The 15,903-nt window shown below is 39.2% G+C and overlaps 2 protein-coding genes across 5 annotated transcripts in view; both read left to right on the top strand.

Annotated features, from left to right (window-relative positions):
- Positions 1-4,823, top strand: part of LOC146560851 (inactive phospholipase D5) — a 74,409-nt gene extending 69,586 nt beyond the window's left edge. For both annotated transcript variants that reach the window (XM_085296381.1, XM_085296382.1), the window contains one exon: positions 1,105-4,823. In XM_085296381.1, coding sequence (XP_085152507.1) covers positions 1,105-1,652 — 548 coding nt within the window. In that variant the 3' untranslated portion in view covers positions 1,653-4,823. The remainder of the gene's footprint in view (positions 1-1,104) is intronic.
- A 1,262-nt stretch (positions 4,824-6,085) lies between these two features.
- On the top strand, positions 6,086-15,882 carry cfap36 (cilia and flagella associated protein 36). 3 transcript variants are annotated; one of them, XM_085296377.1, is made up of 11 exons: positions 6,086-6,436; positions 6,796-6,860; positions 6,987-7,088; positions 9,043-9,157; positions 9,247-9,334; positions 11,039-11,198; positions 11,783-11,873; positions 12,167-12,348; positions 13,248-13,422; positions 13,825-13,944; positions 14,386-15,882. In XM_085296377.1, the coding sequence occupies exons 1-11, from the start codon at positions 6,331-6,333 to the stop codon at positions 14,397-14,399; spliced, it is 1,218 nt and encodes a 405-aa protein (XP_085152503.1). In that variant the 5' UTR covers positions 6,086-6,330; the 3' UTR covers positions 14,400-15,882. The 3 variants fall into 3 exon arrangements, with proteins under 3 accessions (XP_085152503.1, XP_085152502.1, XP_085152504.1); XM_085296376.1 differs by having other exon boundaries at positions 6,087-6,436; positions 13,248-13,412; XM_085296378.1 differs by lacking the exon at positions 13,825-13,944 and having other exon boundaries at positions 6,087-6,436; positions 13,248-13,412.
- The last annotated feature ends 21 nt before the right edge of the window (positions 15,883-15,903 follow it).

Here is a 15,903-nt window from a genome sequence, read left to right as displayed (position 1 = left end):
TTCTACTTACTACGGGAGCACACGTTACAAAATGAACAACCTTTTCTTTGAGATGCTCCCTTTAGTGGTCACCACTGCCGCCATCTCACCCTATCCCTACCATCCTCTTCTATCGCTCCAGCCCTCTGCATGTCCTCCTTCACCACATCCATGAACCTCCTGTGTGGTCTTCCTCTTTTCCTCCTGCCTGGCAGCTCCATCTTCAGCATCCTTTCTCTAGTATATTCACTATCACTCTTCTGCACTATACAAATCATCTCAACCTTGCCTCCCTAACTTCCCTCTGATAAGTATAAAAATAAGAATAACTTTTTTGATCCAAGAGGGAAATTCATGTCTGACATAGCTCATCTGCTATTTGTATAAGAACTGAAAAGCCTGACGGATGTTTTTTTGTTCCATAAAGATTTTATAATGTAGGTGCTCAGAGTTGTTCAGGATGGCTTCTAACATCTTTAGTGTGTATCCTTCCTCCACCTCCTTCAGCATGTCCAGTCTGGCTCCAATAACAGAGCCAGCTTTCCTCCAGCCTTCTTGCCTCCTTGTTCCTGATGCTGCCTCACCAGCAGGCTGCAGCACAGAACAGCACACTTGCCACCACAGACTGATAGAACATCTGCAGCATTGTACTAAAGATGCAGTTTTCTTAACAAAAAGAGGTGACTTTGCCCCTTTGCAAATTAGACTCTTCCCTATTCAGGGAAGTGTCTAATTTGTTGTCTAGGTGATGTACTCATTTCTAATCTTTTGCCTCCTGCCTTTTTATTTGTGCCACTCTCTTCAAACTATAGCAGTTCTCACTACTGCTATGTAAACCTTCCTTTACCTTACCCTCATGCTGCTCCTGTCACATATCACCCCACTCAAGGAGACTCTCCCTGCTGGAAAGTGAAGAGAATGCAGGTTGAATATACAGACCTAAAACCCACAAGTTATATCAATCATCACTGTCCGGTTGCAAATGAGTTCATCGTACAATTTCCACTTTGATTTACAATCTATAAACTCAGATATGCTTTTCAGTTCTTCAGTTCAGTTCCATCTACAAGTTACCCAAAACTGCGATGTCATTTGTGTTTCTCACTGTGGTCTATTTCCTGACAGGTAATCTTGACTGGGAGGGGGATGAGTTTACCTTTAATGCAGGAGCAGGCCTTGTGATCAGTAAGCTAGAAGATATCGACGACAGGAACTTCACCGTCGTGGAGCAGTTACAGGCTGCGTTTGAGCGGGACTGGTTTTCACACTACACCATCCCCCTGCAGGCTAATAAATTCCTGGTTTGCAACAAGCACCAGATCAAACCAATGGTGTTACTCAAAGCCAGCCAGCTACGCAATGGACCACTGCCTATTCAGAAAGGGCAGCATAATAAAGGATCTATACTACCAAGAAATCATCACAAAGTTGTTGGACAGACACCGGACGAAACAAGGCACCGTAACGACAGACTGAGCAAACTTACTCGACAAGGCACTGCTAGTGGGTTAGTGCCAGTTATGGACAACTACCAAGAGAGGAGTCAAATGAAAATGAGTCGCTTTGACCAAAAACAGGTAGAAATAAAAGGTAACGCCGACAATCCAATGGAAGTACCCAGTCAGTCCGCTGAGAGCAGTGGTGGCAGAGAGATCGCCAATGGATTTGTGTGACCACAAAAATCATGTTTGAAGAACTTCTTTCCTCCAGTGGCATTGGACTTCCAACACTGGGTCTTTGTAGCAGTTTATTATTGTGATTTTATAGAAAGACACTTTTCAAATTTAGGTATCTGGTTTGCAGGACTTGATAAAAGGAAGAACTCAGGAAGGAAAGTAAATGCTCCACAGCAGGCTGGCACTTTTGATTCTTTACAAATGAAACCAAATCATTTTGGTTTAGAATTCTGATTAATAGGCTAATAATATTTTACAACCTTACAACTTATATATTATTTTTTGTCCTTGTTTAGATCTCCCAGGAAAGGAAATAAATTGCACTGATTGCCTAAATATTGTATGTCACTTAAGCTAACATTCATAATTAATCACCCTTTAAAAGGAGGGATAACAGCTGCATGTGAAGAGGCAGGAGGCACGTTAGCATATGTAGCTACAGTCGCTACATCTGGCATTCAGAATTCACCACACACAGGTTACCACACACCTTAAGCTGTTGCAGATCTCTAACTGCCTCTGTGCTCTCAATGGTCTTGAATATGTTAGCCTAAAGTAAACAGGTTTATGCTTTTCCCATAGTATTCACTCACACCAGAACATTATTTAAATTGCAAAATTCTTAAAAACAACAATTAAGCAGAGACTGAAATAAAAGTTTAATCGGCTTCCTGGAAACAAACAGCTTCATGTGGCTGAGCCAAGTAATGTATTGATCTCTAATTGTAAGCATTAGTTGTTTTAGAAAAAAAAGCTGATGAAGTGGGCCTTTTAAGGGATTGCTCAAACCATGTCCACCATGTTTTATTTCCATTTCCAGAAGTATGAATATGGGTGCATTGTTCCACTGCATGACTGAATTAGATGATGCATTTGATGGCTTAGCATCCTCCATCAGCCACTACTTTCAATAAAGCAAGCTGTGGTTTTTTATGGTGGAAGGAGGGGGAGCTAATGATCCAGAAGGGTCTTAAAAGATCATTATCGATAACCATAAACAAATCCTGGGATTAGAGGTGGATTGCATGGATATCTGTAGTATCCTTTCAAACCCAGCATTGTGACTTATTGAACACATACTGAAGTAGCGTTAAGACGAAAGGGGCCAGAGGGTCTCTGCTGTCAACCAAATCAATACAATGAATTTTTAACAGAGCTTGACAGAGGCAGTTGCTGTATTTTAACCTCAAGGACATGTTGGCCTGTAATGTCATGCCTGTGACAGAATATATATTCCCTTTATCTTGTGGAGATAGAGCTACAAATCTAGCATCTTTAGTTTATACTTGACTGAAAGCTTGAAGCAACATTTATTTGCATTTCGAATGATTGCATGTTTACACACTCTTTGCTACAAGTGTAACCTTTAGAAATGATTCTTGTGGGATTTATAATAATACAGAAGGTTTTTTTTTTCAACTTTCAAAGCCATTAACTGAGTAAAGTCAAAAACACCACCAGAGAGAAAATCGTAGGGATGTCTGTGTCTAAAATGTATATATGTGTTGCTATGGAGTGTTTAACATGACAGCGCCACATGCGTCATCAGTGTTACGTCTGATTTCAGGAGAGAATTAATTGACAAGTCTTCTGATAATGTATTAATTACATAAACAGTAATTTTCTATCATTAATATATGAGGTGACGTTTCTTGATCCAACTAATAAAGATATTAGCAATTTAATCAGCAATGAAAACAAAACATTAGTTCCATCCCTAAAACAATATCTCGGGTTTGGTAATTTTTCAGGCTGTGTACCATTTGAAAAACGAATCTCTGTCGAGGTTCTCAGTCATCCACGCCGTGGTAGTCCTAAGCATGTTACGTGAAGGCAGCTGGATCTTTTTAAATTGGCACATGGATCAAAAGGAAGTCCAGTTTTCTTCATTTCAGGGGCTTGGGATTTCAAATGTTTGTTGGCCAATATCGAGTCAGTTGAAACTTGGGTAGCTGTTGCCATCTAGTGGATGTCACGAGGCAAGTTACTTGCTTTCACTTAAAAGTTGCTATTAAATGTTAAATGAAAAATTCAGCCTTGATCAAGCAACATGTTGGTTCACAGCTGCTGATTTTATGCACGTGTAACATGCATAACAGGCAGTTCCATGAGCATGTGTGTGTTTTATCAGATAACACTTAACTGACTCTATCCTGAGAGCGATTCTTTCACACCAGAATGTATAAACTATAAACAATAATAATACCATTTAAAAAATTATTTCATTCTGAAAAGCAAAAAACTTTTTTTTACTACTTATGTGTACCCTAAGAACCTATACCTTTCTGTGCAAGACACAGCCACGTATCTATCTATAATAATTACTTCATAAAAGTATCCTTAAATGACAAACACAGTCGTTTTTTATTTGTAGCATAACTTCTCCATACCAAGTGAGTAGACTTTGAGATTATGACAATAATAATATCTATGTGTAAAGCACTGTCACCACACTGTAATGCTTATCTGCCAGCTGACCTGGAGTCAGATTCACTACTATACGCTGCTATAATCTATGATTGTCATATGGGGAGGGCGGTAACGCTGGTACTGCATTCTGCCCAGGTTTTTATGGTTTTTGTGTTTTGTAACTATTCTGTTTTGGAAAACAAATCTTTTTCCAGTTACAGTGGGGATTATTTCAGCTCTGTACACAGTACAGAGTACACAGATGCCAAGATTTAAGTGGTTTAAAATCTGCTACATGCAACTTATAGAGTCAGAGCAAAATTAAAAAAAACAAAAAAACAAACTGGAATGTTTCTGAATTGTGTGTTGTCTGCCTGTCCATTGCTCCAGCGAAATGTTCATTTTTTAGTGAAAACTCTGTAACAGATCATATTTTTCTTGTACACAGAAGGGCAGAACTGCTTATTTTAGCAAAACAAAGCACTATTACCGAGAGATACATTTCAAATACTGCCTGTAAAGCTTTTTAAATGTTGCCTACCTTTAGTATGTTTTTTCGGCATGACTGCTGCTTGCATGCCTTGCCTTTATGAGCTGTGCACAGTAGCTATGAGCCTTTCTTGAGATGATGCTAATAATGAAATCTTGTACCTTTAAAGATACAGAAGGAATGTATATTTATTGAATATCCTTGTCAATGCGCACTACTAAATTATGTGATCACTCGATTTTTACTATTAATAAAAAATAAGCATCTTAGCTTATGTTTCTCTGTGCGTTTGTGTGTGTATGTGTGTCTGTTTAGTGATCTGGCTTTCGTTAAGTAAAGTGGTTTACCTCAGAAGTTAATCCTTAGTACATCGCTGCACATTCAGGTTACACAGACAAGGCCCTGTGTAACCAGAATGGACAATCAAAGAAGCCTTACCACAGGATGGCGAATAACAATAATCATCATAATCATATTTAATAATTGCAATCATATTTACCATAATACCATAATAATTAGATTTGCCACAGGATGAAGCTAATGTGAGATTAAAATTAGTACCACGGCCAACTTAAAACATAATCTACGTACAGTAATGTGCAAAAGTCTTGAGTCAACTCTCATTTCTTTATATTTTGCTTCCAAGGAGCCAGACATTCGTCTAATTGTTAAAGTGGTCTTGAGTCATAGTTCTTCTTTTTGCACTGGCTTTTTTTTCTCACTCGTTTCAAATTCTTGTACCCGATTATTTTCAAAGGAACATTTTTGTCATTGTTGTTGTTGTTTCTTAAGCCACTTAAACCTCTGTTGTAGACAGACAACATACAAAGAACCAATTTAAGTTGTTTTGTTACCACTAGCCTGTTGCAAAGGTTCATCATTTGTTCCCATTTCTTTAAATCTATGAAAATTCCCAAAGATAACATAGTTTGATCAACACAAAAGAGTATTTTTTGGATGATCAATGTATTTCCCAAACTGCTAGTGGCTGAAAACATGACATAAGTTGGCAAAATGTGCAAGAGAACAGGAGGACAAATTAATTCCATCATCAGACCTTCAAAAAAAGAGAATAGTAAAGGCTGATTCCCAGCATAATATAAAGAAATGAGGGGTTACTCGAGATTTCTGCATAGTAATATTTTTAAATATTTAACACTCATACTATTTATTTCATTTTAACTTATATTTCTACTATATGTAATTTCATTTTTATGTGAAGCATAAAAACAACAAATAAAGGGAGTAGAATCTGAAAACGTTTGGTTCACCATACATTGCTTTTTGAGATAGCACACGCTAAATGGTAACAAAAAGTACAAACAAAAGACTCAGTAATCTATATACAATGAGCGAACGATGCAGAATTAACTTTTGTTTTATCTTGTTTTTGTGATATTTCCAGCAACTGCAGGTTTGGGACTGTGGGGAGTTTTTAATGCTTACTTTAGCGGCTTCTCCGTCTCGGTGCCAGTGGAGGGCTCTGCTTCGTCCAGGCAGAAGGAGCAGCTGACTGACGTAATGGTTACCTTAGCAACCAATTAGGCGTCACCATTCTCAAATTCATGACTGCGCATTTCTCACCTTGTCCAGAACGGAAAAAGCAGCCTCCGAGACTCATGCGGACTAGTTAATGAGGGACGATAAACCAGATGTGTTTTCCCATCTGTGTGAGCTGTGCTGCACGCGCGGACCTGAAGAACAACACTGTGTCAGGGCTGCCGCTGCTGCCTTTGTTGTTGTTGCTGCTGCTTACGCCCGCCAGCTACGACCAACATGGCTGAGGACGACAGTGAATGGGTTTTAGAAAGCATCGTTGGCTACCTTGGAAGTCCCGAATGGGTCGTTCCTGTAACTGACTTTTTGGAAAATAAATGCACAGGTAAAAACAGGTTATGAGGTGATTTTAGTCTGAGACTAAGCCTCTCTGGAGCTGTGCACCGTTAGCGCTGCGGCTAAGCTAACGCTAACGTGTAACAGCGATGCTGTCTGATAGTCTATCCACTCAAGTTTAGTACTAGACTTTCTCCTCCTGTACATTTACATATGATACGAGCGGAAACAGCGACAGCAAATCTTACGACACCAAATACAACAAACATCTGCATATAAGCGGACCTATAAACAGGTTTTACATGTTTAACTTTTCTGCGTGCTAAAGTCAGTGCATCTAGCTAAGTCTATAAAATACTTCCGTGGACACAATTCATTTCTGTCAACTGTGTGTTTTCAATATTTCAGTTTTTGACGACGAAGATGAGAATAAGTTGGCATACACAGAAATCCACGAGCAGTATAAGAAATTGGTGAGTTCAATTGTGATTACTACAATCTGGCTAATGTCGTGCATTGCCTCATCAGCATCAGTCAGTAGTAGTTTCATATTGCTGACTCGTCAGAATGGACTGGTGTGAGCTGCTTTGCTTTCGTAGGTGGAGAAGCTGTTGGAGAATTACATGCAGGAGGTTGGCATCAACGAGCAGCAGTTTTTGGATGCGTGTACTTCTCCCTTTGCCAAGTCTAAAGCTCTGGAGGTACTCTAAGCTTCCTGCTTGCACACCACTGTCATCCTGCCAGCTAACCTGAATTGAGAATCAGGGATAGAATTTGCTTACATAAGCCCAGTGTTGCTGGCATCAAGCAGTGGGCTTGATGCCAACAACACGTTTTTAAAAAATTAGTTTGGAGGGGTTTCCATTTAAGTTGAAACATTCACGGTCTTGCGTTATACAACATTCCAGCTGTCTAAGGCCGTCTTTGCTGTGTTTTTTGCTGCATAGTTCATCAGATGTTTTCAATAGCTGACAGGTCTTGACATGTCAGGTACTTACTACTTTTCAGATGCTGAGTTTGGTTGACATTGTCTTACTGAAATAAGCAAAGCCTGTATATATATTGTGCTTTTACAGATGCAAACTCATTCACCCCTACACCACCATGGATACTGGCGATTGAACTGTGCACTAAGTTAAATGATTCTTTCTCTTTTGGCTGAAGGCATAGCATCTATACATACATCTATACATCTATAAATTCGAAAACGAACTTCAAAACCCAGAGGGCAGTGTTTTTGTTTTTTTGTTTTTTTTATTGTCCCCTAGTTTACCTTAAATGAGCTTAGCATCCAGATAAGTGTTTCTGGATTTGTGTAGGTACATTTTGTCTTTGCATGATAATTTTAAGCTGCATTTATCAATGCAAGTTGTGATCTGACAGTGTTTGTTTTGGAATTATTCCTGATCCCATGCTGATATTCCCTCCTGAAATCCTGAAATCATGGTCATTTTCCAGATTTTCTGAATCTTTAGCCGTTTTAAATATCAAAATGATGAAAACTCTTTGCAAATGTATTTCTGAACATTTGCTCTAGCCCTTTTATACAGACTGCAGAATCTCTGCAGTCATTACTTCTAAAAGATTTGGTATCACTAATGCACTGTTTTTTATACTCATTCTGTTACTTATCCTGTTGCCAAATAACCTAATTAGTTTGAGATGTTTGTCTTTTGTTTCTGCTTTTTTATCTGTTGCTGTAAACATAGTCAAACTGAGCTTTTTCCTCAGAAAACACATTTCTTAGTTCTGAATTGAGCCATCAATTAAGGAAGGGTTAAACGGTTGTTTCCATTTTATCACATTAGTTTAGATTAATGTAAGTCCTCTGTAAATACTACAACCTTAGCACCATGAAGTGTTATACTGTGTCTGAATGTTTATTACACAAAGCAGACTTATCAAAAGAAATCATCTTCAAGCTGCACTTCATTAGGAGTCACTGTGTTTTCAGTCTTCCTCTGTGTTTAGTTATTGAGTCAAATACTTCACAATATAGTTGTTTTTTTTTGTGTTTATGAGAGACTGAAACTGTTTTGGTGAAACTGATGAGTTGCCAGAACTAAAGCAAAAATGTCCAAAAATATAGACCATGTTCATGGATTACCACTGGCAGTGATCAGTTGGACGACATTGGAATTGTGAAGAAAAAAAAAAGTCTAATTGAATAGATTTTGATGCAGAATATAATTTGAATTTTACAGTTGTGTCTCTTCTATAAGCACACACTCAGTCTTCATTATCATGTGATATGAACACAAACTTTTTACATAGTTTTTATTGGACTGAAGGCCCAGTAAGGTTTGTCCATGATCAACAGGACACGCTACTCTTCCATGGCAGTATTTAATAAACTAAACTTGCACAAAGTGATCACCTGATGAGCCTTCACCCAAATTATGTTTAAGGTCAGGGTGATATTGGTTGTTTTATGGAAAATTTTCATTTTCACAAGAATTGCTTCTCCTCCTGCATTGTTCAGAGTTTAAATTCGTCTTGGATATGACATTGACATTGCCTCATTGTCTTCTCAATACATAATAATTCTCAGTAGTTTGTTCAATAAAGCCAGTCAATGAAAACAACAACTATTTCACACATTACTACAACCTGTGAACGGACTACGTCACTGATGTTGGTTTTTTTGTTCTTCAGGCAGTATTCCAGCCAGTTCTGGCTACAGATGACTTCCAGATCTTTCGCTCATTGATGGTTCACAAGAATATGGAGCTGCAGCTCCAAGCCCTCAGGGTCATTAAAGAAAGGAACGGTAGGCTGGATTAACATGTAAAGCAAATCCAAACACACACTTGCAGAGCCAAACGCTCAGCTGTAGGTTAAATGTCTTCGTGTGTGTAGGGGCCCTCCCAGAGTGTCTTACTGATGGTGTGGACGTCATGACAGAGTTGCAACAGCAAGAGATGAAAATCCTGCAGGAGGTTCTTAAGTAAGTCGCTCTGTCATTCTTGTGGTATCTGACTCCTTCAGTGTTTGACATAACATTTACTGGTGTCCCAAAAATAAACTTTTAGTTGTTGTGTAAAGCTATTCGAATGGCCGATTTGAAGATTTAGGATTGTTGATATTTCAATATGTGACTGTAAGAAAACCTTTAGTGAGTGTCTGGTTCAGTTAGTTTGTTTCACAGGTGAATCAATCAGTGAACGCCAAAACGAGCCAGTACCTGCTCAACTATCTTTCCCCACATAGTTTTTTACTGACTGTGGACCATCACTAGTTCTGTTGAACCTGACATCTCATTCACCCTTTCTTAGAAACATCCTCACAGTTCACTGTGCCACCTTAAGAGCACTCTAATGTTTTTTTTAAATGCTGTGGCTCTTCGTGTTTTTATGGCACATCTGTTGAAAGGATATTTTAGAAGTCCTATGAGCCAGATTTTGAACAGTCTCTGACGGGAATTTCATGGAAACAGTTTTTGATCATTTCTACAACAGAATAAAAAAGTGCTGCTCTATTTATTTGTATTCCAAGTTAACATTAATTAGGAATGTATTTGCTTAACAACTCTGACGGGAAGTTAAATCCCCATTTTTTTCTCAATTATTCCTAACTGAATAGATTATTTTTCTTTGAATTTAGGCTGAAATTTCACATTTACATTAGTCAGTAGGTGTTTACTAATTTTACTTTTCAGGTAATTCAGTTAATTTTATAGTACATATGAGGCTTTTGTTCCTCACTATACCATTAAGAAATTTCCACATTTTCTTTATGCATCCATTGCACTTCCTGAAGGCTTCCCGAAGCTCCTATCACTCTTCTCTAATGGGATTTTGCTATTGAGTGCCTGGCCAAGTAGAACACACCGAGTCTAATGGGACCACAGTTAAGCTCCTTAGGATCCAGCTAATTTAGGTTGGAGGGATTGACACTAAACAAGCAGCTGAGAAAAACGATGGTTTCATCCCTTTTGTCATACCAGGGAACCTTATCAGCGGTCCACTATGCTGCCCCTACTCCTCTCCAGGTTATCAATAGTTTCTTCTATATAAGTGGCATCATAAAGGAATTGTTTTACGTAATCTCTGATTGGAACTGCATCACTGAAGCTGACGCTTATTTTGATGACGGGTCTTAAACTAGTATTAATTCTGCAAGTTTATGTTTAATTGTTTTATCCTCAACAGTTCAAATGTATCTATGTTCTGTCAATATCAACCTATAAAAATCCTCACAGGATTTATGACTAGGCACAGTTCCAGTCACAGTATCTCTGTGTTTCCATACACCTACTTGTAAATGCTTTGCAGCAGTCTCCACTGAGACAATTTAGGCTATTAAATAAATCAAATTAAAGGATCTGGCTGTGATTCCCGGGTGATGCCTGGGAGCTGGTTGGGTCAAAACGGGGTTACCACATGGAAATCCCTGACGCGGCTGTCTTTTTCTAGTTTCTACTGGTGCTGTCAGCCAAGGGCTAACTGGACAATAGAACAGGCTTACCTCTAAATTGTCAATGCTCTTATCACACCAAAACTACTGAACATACTGTGAACCCCTTCGAGAGGGCTCTTGACCAAAGGCTTTGCAACAGGGCTGAAATAGTGAAGTTTAAACAGTTAGTTGGTCCTAGGCTTATGTTGAACTCTTTCTTTCTTTTTTTTCTCTCCTGCTTATTCCTGTGTAGAAAGTCAAAAGAGGAGTATGATGAGGAAATGTCCAGGAGGCTGCTATTAGAGGAAGAGGTTGGTTCCACCTCCAGTGGCTGCTCTAGTAAGCTAATGGCAGAGTGTGATGAAGCCAAGAATACCTCCTCCGCCCTCAGCCAACACATCAGCCCTGCCAAGGTGAGGCATCATGAGCATTATGAGTTAAATAAGACCTGTGAACCAGCCAAATAGTGCATCTTAGTGAGGCTTCTTGTGCATGCCAGTGTTACCTTTTGTTGGACTTTATCTCACATAATCTCACTAACTACTTTTCCATTGAGTGCCTGAGCTCAATTCTTATTGTGAAGTCCCCTTTAACCTTGAAATCACTTTTTTATTAATGTGCTATTTAAATTTCACCAAGGTGAAAGCATGGGTTAATGATCAGCACACCACACTGGTAACTGGAAAAACACAGTATAAAGTTGAACCATCCATGCAGTAAAATTTTAATCAGGGATGTATTAATAAGTACACTGCAGTTTACTAACTAGAAATACAGTAATGCCAGTCCAGCTGTGTCTGTGATAGCTAACAGAGAGAAAATGCTGGTAAAACTAAAATGCATAGTAGACCTCTGCTCTTAACAGATATAAATACCAGCCTAATTATTGGATCATTAAGCAGCTTTGAAGTGTTTGTGCTTTGTGGATTTTGCACATTATTTGGAGACAGTTTAAATGTTCATTCATTCTTTCCATCACCCATATCCCCACCTGTAGGTCAACAGTAACCCAGTTAGAAAAGAAGGGAGCAAGACAGCTGCTACAGGAGGTGGTGCTGAGAGGAGTAGCTCCTCTAAACCCACAACAGGTAAGTTAGAAGAGAAGACAAATACTTTGCGACCAACTGAACTCTTTCTTTCTTCTTGTTATATAAAATTACCCCACTATACCACATTATTCTTGATCTCCTGAGCTACAGACAACCCACATAGTCAGATGAGAAACATTTTTATTACTGGAAATCATGTAAACGAGCAGCATCAGTAGTATTACTAATGTTGCAGATAACATGTGAAGCTTTTTAATCTTTTGTTTTATTTTAAACACACAACCAACACGAGAGTGGCAGCTCATCAAAGTCATTTGTGTATGTGCCCACAGATCGTGGTAGTGATGCTGTGGGATCCCGAGTTCTGCCAGCTGTGAGAGCTCCTGTGAAGTCTGGTGAGCCCTCCATCAGCAGCAGTCCTCATGCCAGGGAGCAGAGCAACAGCAGCCAGACTACAAGCGAGGCGTGGCTGGAGGAAGCACACAGGGAGGCTGGCTTCTCTAAGCCATATACTGTGAGTCTGTGAGACTGCTGACGTACCCCATAGATTACAGGAAATCTGCGCATAACATAAAAAGCGATTTGCCTCATCCTCACTCTGAAGGAAAGATCAGTGCCAAAGCACAATTGCACTCTAAACAGAAGGGTTTAATATTTCCTTTTAGGTAGACAACAATTATTTAGTTTTAAACAACTGAATTACCTATTACTGAAAGAAAACAAAATAAAATACAGATATTTTTTTTACTTCCCTACCTAACATAAATATGTACAATAGATACAGATACAGATAATCACAATACAATACAAATTATGACCTGCATTAATTTAAGGGAGGAACACCAATGCATAGACTGTATATAAAAGACAGACAGGTGTTGTCGGTGATTTCACCAATGCTTTGTAAGGTCTTGTTGTGAATGTGACCACCAATCTTCAGATTAGTAGGTGACCTGCGTTATCTCCTGAGCTACAGCCAACCCACATAGTCAGATGAGATACATTTTTAATGCTGGAAGTCATGTAAACGAGCAGCATCAGTAGTATTACTAATGTTGCAGATTACATGTTTTGATTTTTGGTGTTTTTAAAAAGGACTCAACAAACATGCAGTGGGTGTAACTAAGAGTTTGAAAGAAATGTAGAGACTTGACAATAACAAGTTTACATGCCCTTATGCCTCATGTGTGAGAGATTGCCAGTTTGAAACTAGGAGGAGACTAAAGCTCCGCATGCTAGAATGACTAGTAACAGTCCCAAGCCTGGATAAATGTGAGGATTGTGTCAGGAGGTGTAAAAGTCTGTGCCAAATCAAATGTGCAGATGTACTGTGGAAGCAGTTTGGGAGATAGGAGAGCAGCTGTAATTGCTGTTGAAATATAATAATTGAGCTTCACCTGCGTTTCTCTGCAGGAGTTATCAGTATCACAGCAGGAGCAGCTCCAGCAGAGGGCGGCATATCTGCGTCAGCAGAGGGACAAGCTGCACGCGCTCCGAAAAGAGCAGCAGAAAACCAAGCAATCGTCCTTGCCGGAGGAGGCACCCAGCAGTCCCACACCAGCACCCAGCACTACCCCGGTAAATGCAGGTCCTCGCCTCCTTCTCCATACCTCACTTCATAAAGTTGCTCATCCAACTGCTGCAGGCAGTTTGGCACAAATTCTATCTGTTGAAACAGGGATTTGCAGTAGTTGTGTTGAAGTGAATACATTGTTTTTGATTAGACACACATTCATGCATTAATACTCATAGTGGCTTATTAAAGTTCTTCAAAGTTATCTTTAGAGATTAGAAATTTAAGTTTGACGCTGGTTATGAATTATGCCTCACCCAGGACCAGTTATCCAAATTTCGCCTGATTTTCTTAAACCTACATTTAATTTTTTTGTCTTCTTGTTTTTTCCCCTTCCAACTTGTTTTATTTGCTTCTTTTTCTTGTTCTTCATTTCCACCCACTTCCACTTGTGTCTGCTCTGGACTGGCCTGTTAGGAGGCAGTGGGTCAGTCCCAGAGAAATGGGGCCTGTTCCCCTCCTCATCCTCCTTCTTCTCCTCCTCCTCCACCTACTCCTCACTGTGCTTCTCCAGCACAGCACTCCTCCAGTCAGAAGGTGATCCATCAGCTGCCTCTGATGTTAACAACTGTACTTGTTCATGTCTTGTGTTCATCTGCTTTTGCTTTGTAGTAATCATTCCCTTCATTATCACCAACTAAAGGTCTGCATCTTTTTCCCCCCTAAATTAATAATTTTATTGCCACAAACTGAAGAGAATCAGATCTTGATTTGTGTTGACTGAAATCATCGATCTTGACTCAGTTCCTATTCCTTATTAGATGCGATTCTCTGTCAGCACCTTGTTTACCTCAAAGTTACAGGATTACTATGCCAATGTTTCCAGTACTAGCTGCCTGTGTTTAGTTTTCTTGCTTGTGTACTGTATGTAGACACATGTGCTTGGTTGTATTTTAGTCGCCTTTCTCGCTGCTTTTTCCACTTTCCCTATTTTGCTGGTGAGTATTGACTGCTTCCTGGTCTGGTCTCTTCTCACAGGAGATATCTGCTGAGGAAAGAAAGAGGCTGGAGAAGAGAAAGCACCTTGCCGACAAGCTGAAAGAGGAAGTGATCAAGAAATGACTTCCCCTCAAAATGCAATATTCTCCCTTATATCTTATCTATTTACTCTGGCAATCAAACACATGGCTTCCTTTACACTGCTGCATATTTCGTAATGCAAATCTTTTCTCTTTTCTTTCTAAAGACAAAAATTATGGGCTCTTCCATCTTCTGAGTTCTTTTCTGTGTAGCAAAAAGAGCATCTTTGTTTTTAAATGACACTCATTACTCTTAACAGACCACTGGAGTATTTAAAGGTCTGATAGCTACTTTCTGTATTGGACTAATTTCAGAAAATGTTAATTGAGCTAAAGCACAAGGGGCTGTGTGCTTCTGTATATCAAGCGATATCCTGCCAGCGGTACCGAAACCTCTGCTTTTCATTTGTAGACAGACTTTAATTATACTGTGGGGATCGTGGGTTCAGGAGAAGAGTAGGTTGCCCCTAATTGCAGGTTTGGTGGTGCGGCCACAACCCCACCACATGCCAAAGTGTGTTTAGTGAGCAGAACGATGAACCCCAGTTTCTTCTTGATGGCAAGGCAGCACCTTACTTGGCAGCTCCACCTGCACTGGTGTGTGAATGCATGACTGAGTATAGCTTCAAAGCACTACTACTTAAAATGTGCTGTATAACTGCTACATTTGTAGACCATTGGTTGAAAAAGTGGAATAAAAATGTTTTTTCAGTCTGTACACTACTTTTTAGAAATGTCTAGCCGTTGGACAACAAATCAATCCAAACAGGTATTAATTATTTTTGTCATAATTTGACATTTTTAAGCAAAATTGTGAAGACTTGAATATTTCTTTTGTCACATACCAAGGTAAAGAGGATATTTAGACATTTTGTACTTTTCAAATAAAAGGGTGTATAGTTGTATTTTTTTTCCTCGGTTTTCTAAAATTGAAGGACAATTAAGAAAATAAGCAGAAGATATGCAACACTATGCTCGTCAGTAATGGTACAAAATCTTGCTTCACAGTTTCTGAAACCCATTTTGCTACTTTGAAACTAGTCAATATGTTTGGAGTGCTGGATTTGGATTCAGACACTGGCTGATTTCCTTCTAGCAACAGTTAACAGTAACTGGCCATGACGTGATGAATCAGTGAGTACAGATTTGGGAGGACTCTACGCTGAGGTAAAGGCAGTATTAGTTGGATCCAGTGCACAGATTGTTTTCCACTGTTAGCACTCCCACAAGGAAGCTGGTACGTCGTTGGCAGTTAAGAGAGCTGTGCAAGTTGTCAAGATGACCAATCACATGTTCATACAGGGGCCAAGAGAACAGTGCGCTGCTTTCTACGAGTGCTGTATTTATCTGCAAACCAATCAAGAGTCTTCACTTCAATCAACCATAATGCACCAGTTTATTTGTAATGTTGTTATTGTGTATGCTGTTTAATAAAAAATATATTTTTTAGAAACAACCTGCAGTCTAGACTTGAATG

This window comes from Mchenga conophoros, linkage group LG13 (assembly GCF_057382185.1).
Source record: "Mchenga conophoros isolate Kocher_MC1m ecotype Shallow Benthic linkage group LG13, M_conophoros_male_GT1.1, whole genome shotgun sequence".
NCBI classification, from domain to species: domain Eukaryota; kingdom Metazoa; phylum Chordata; class Actinopteri; order Cichliformes; family Cichlidae; genus Mchenga; species Mchenga conophoros.
Note: the sequence above shows the minus strand (reverse complement) of the source record. Positions and strands in the feature narration are given on the sequence as shown.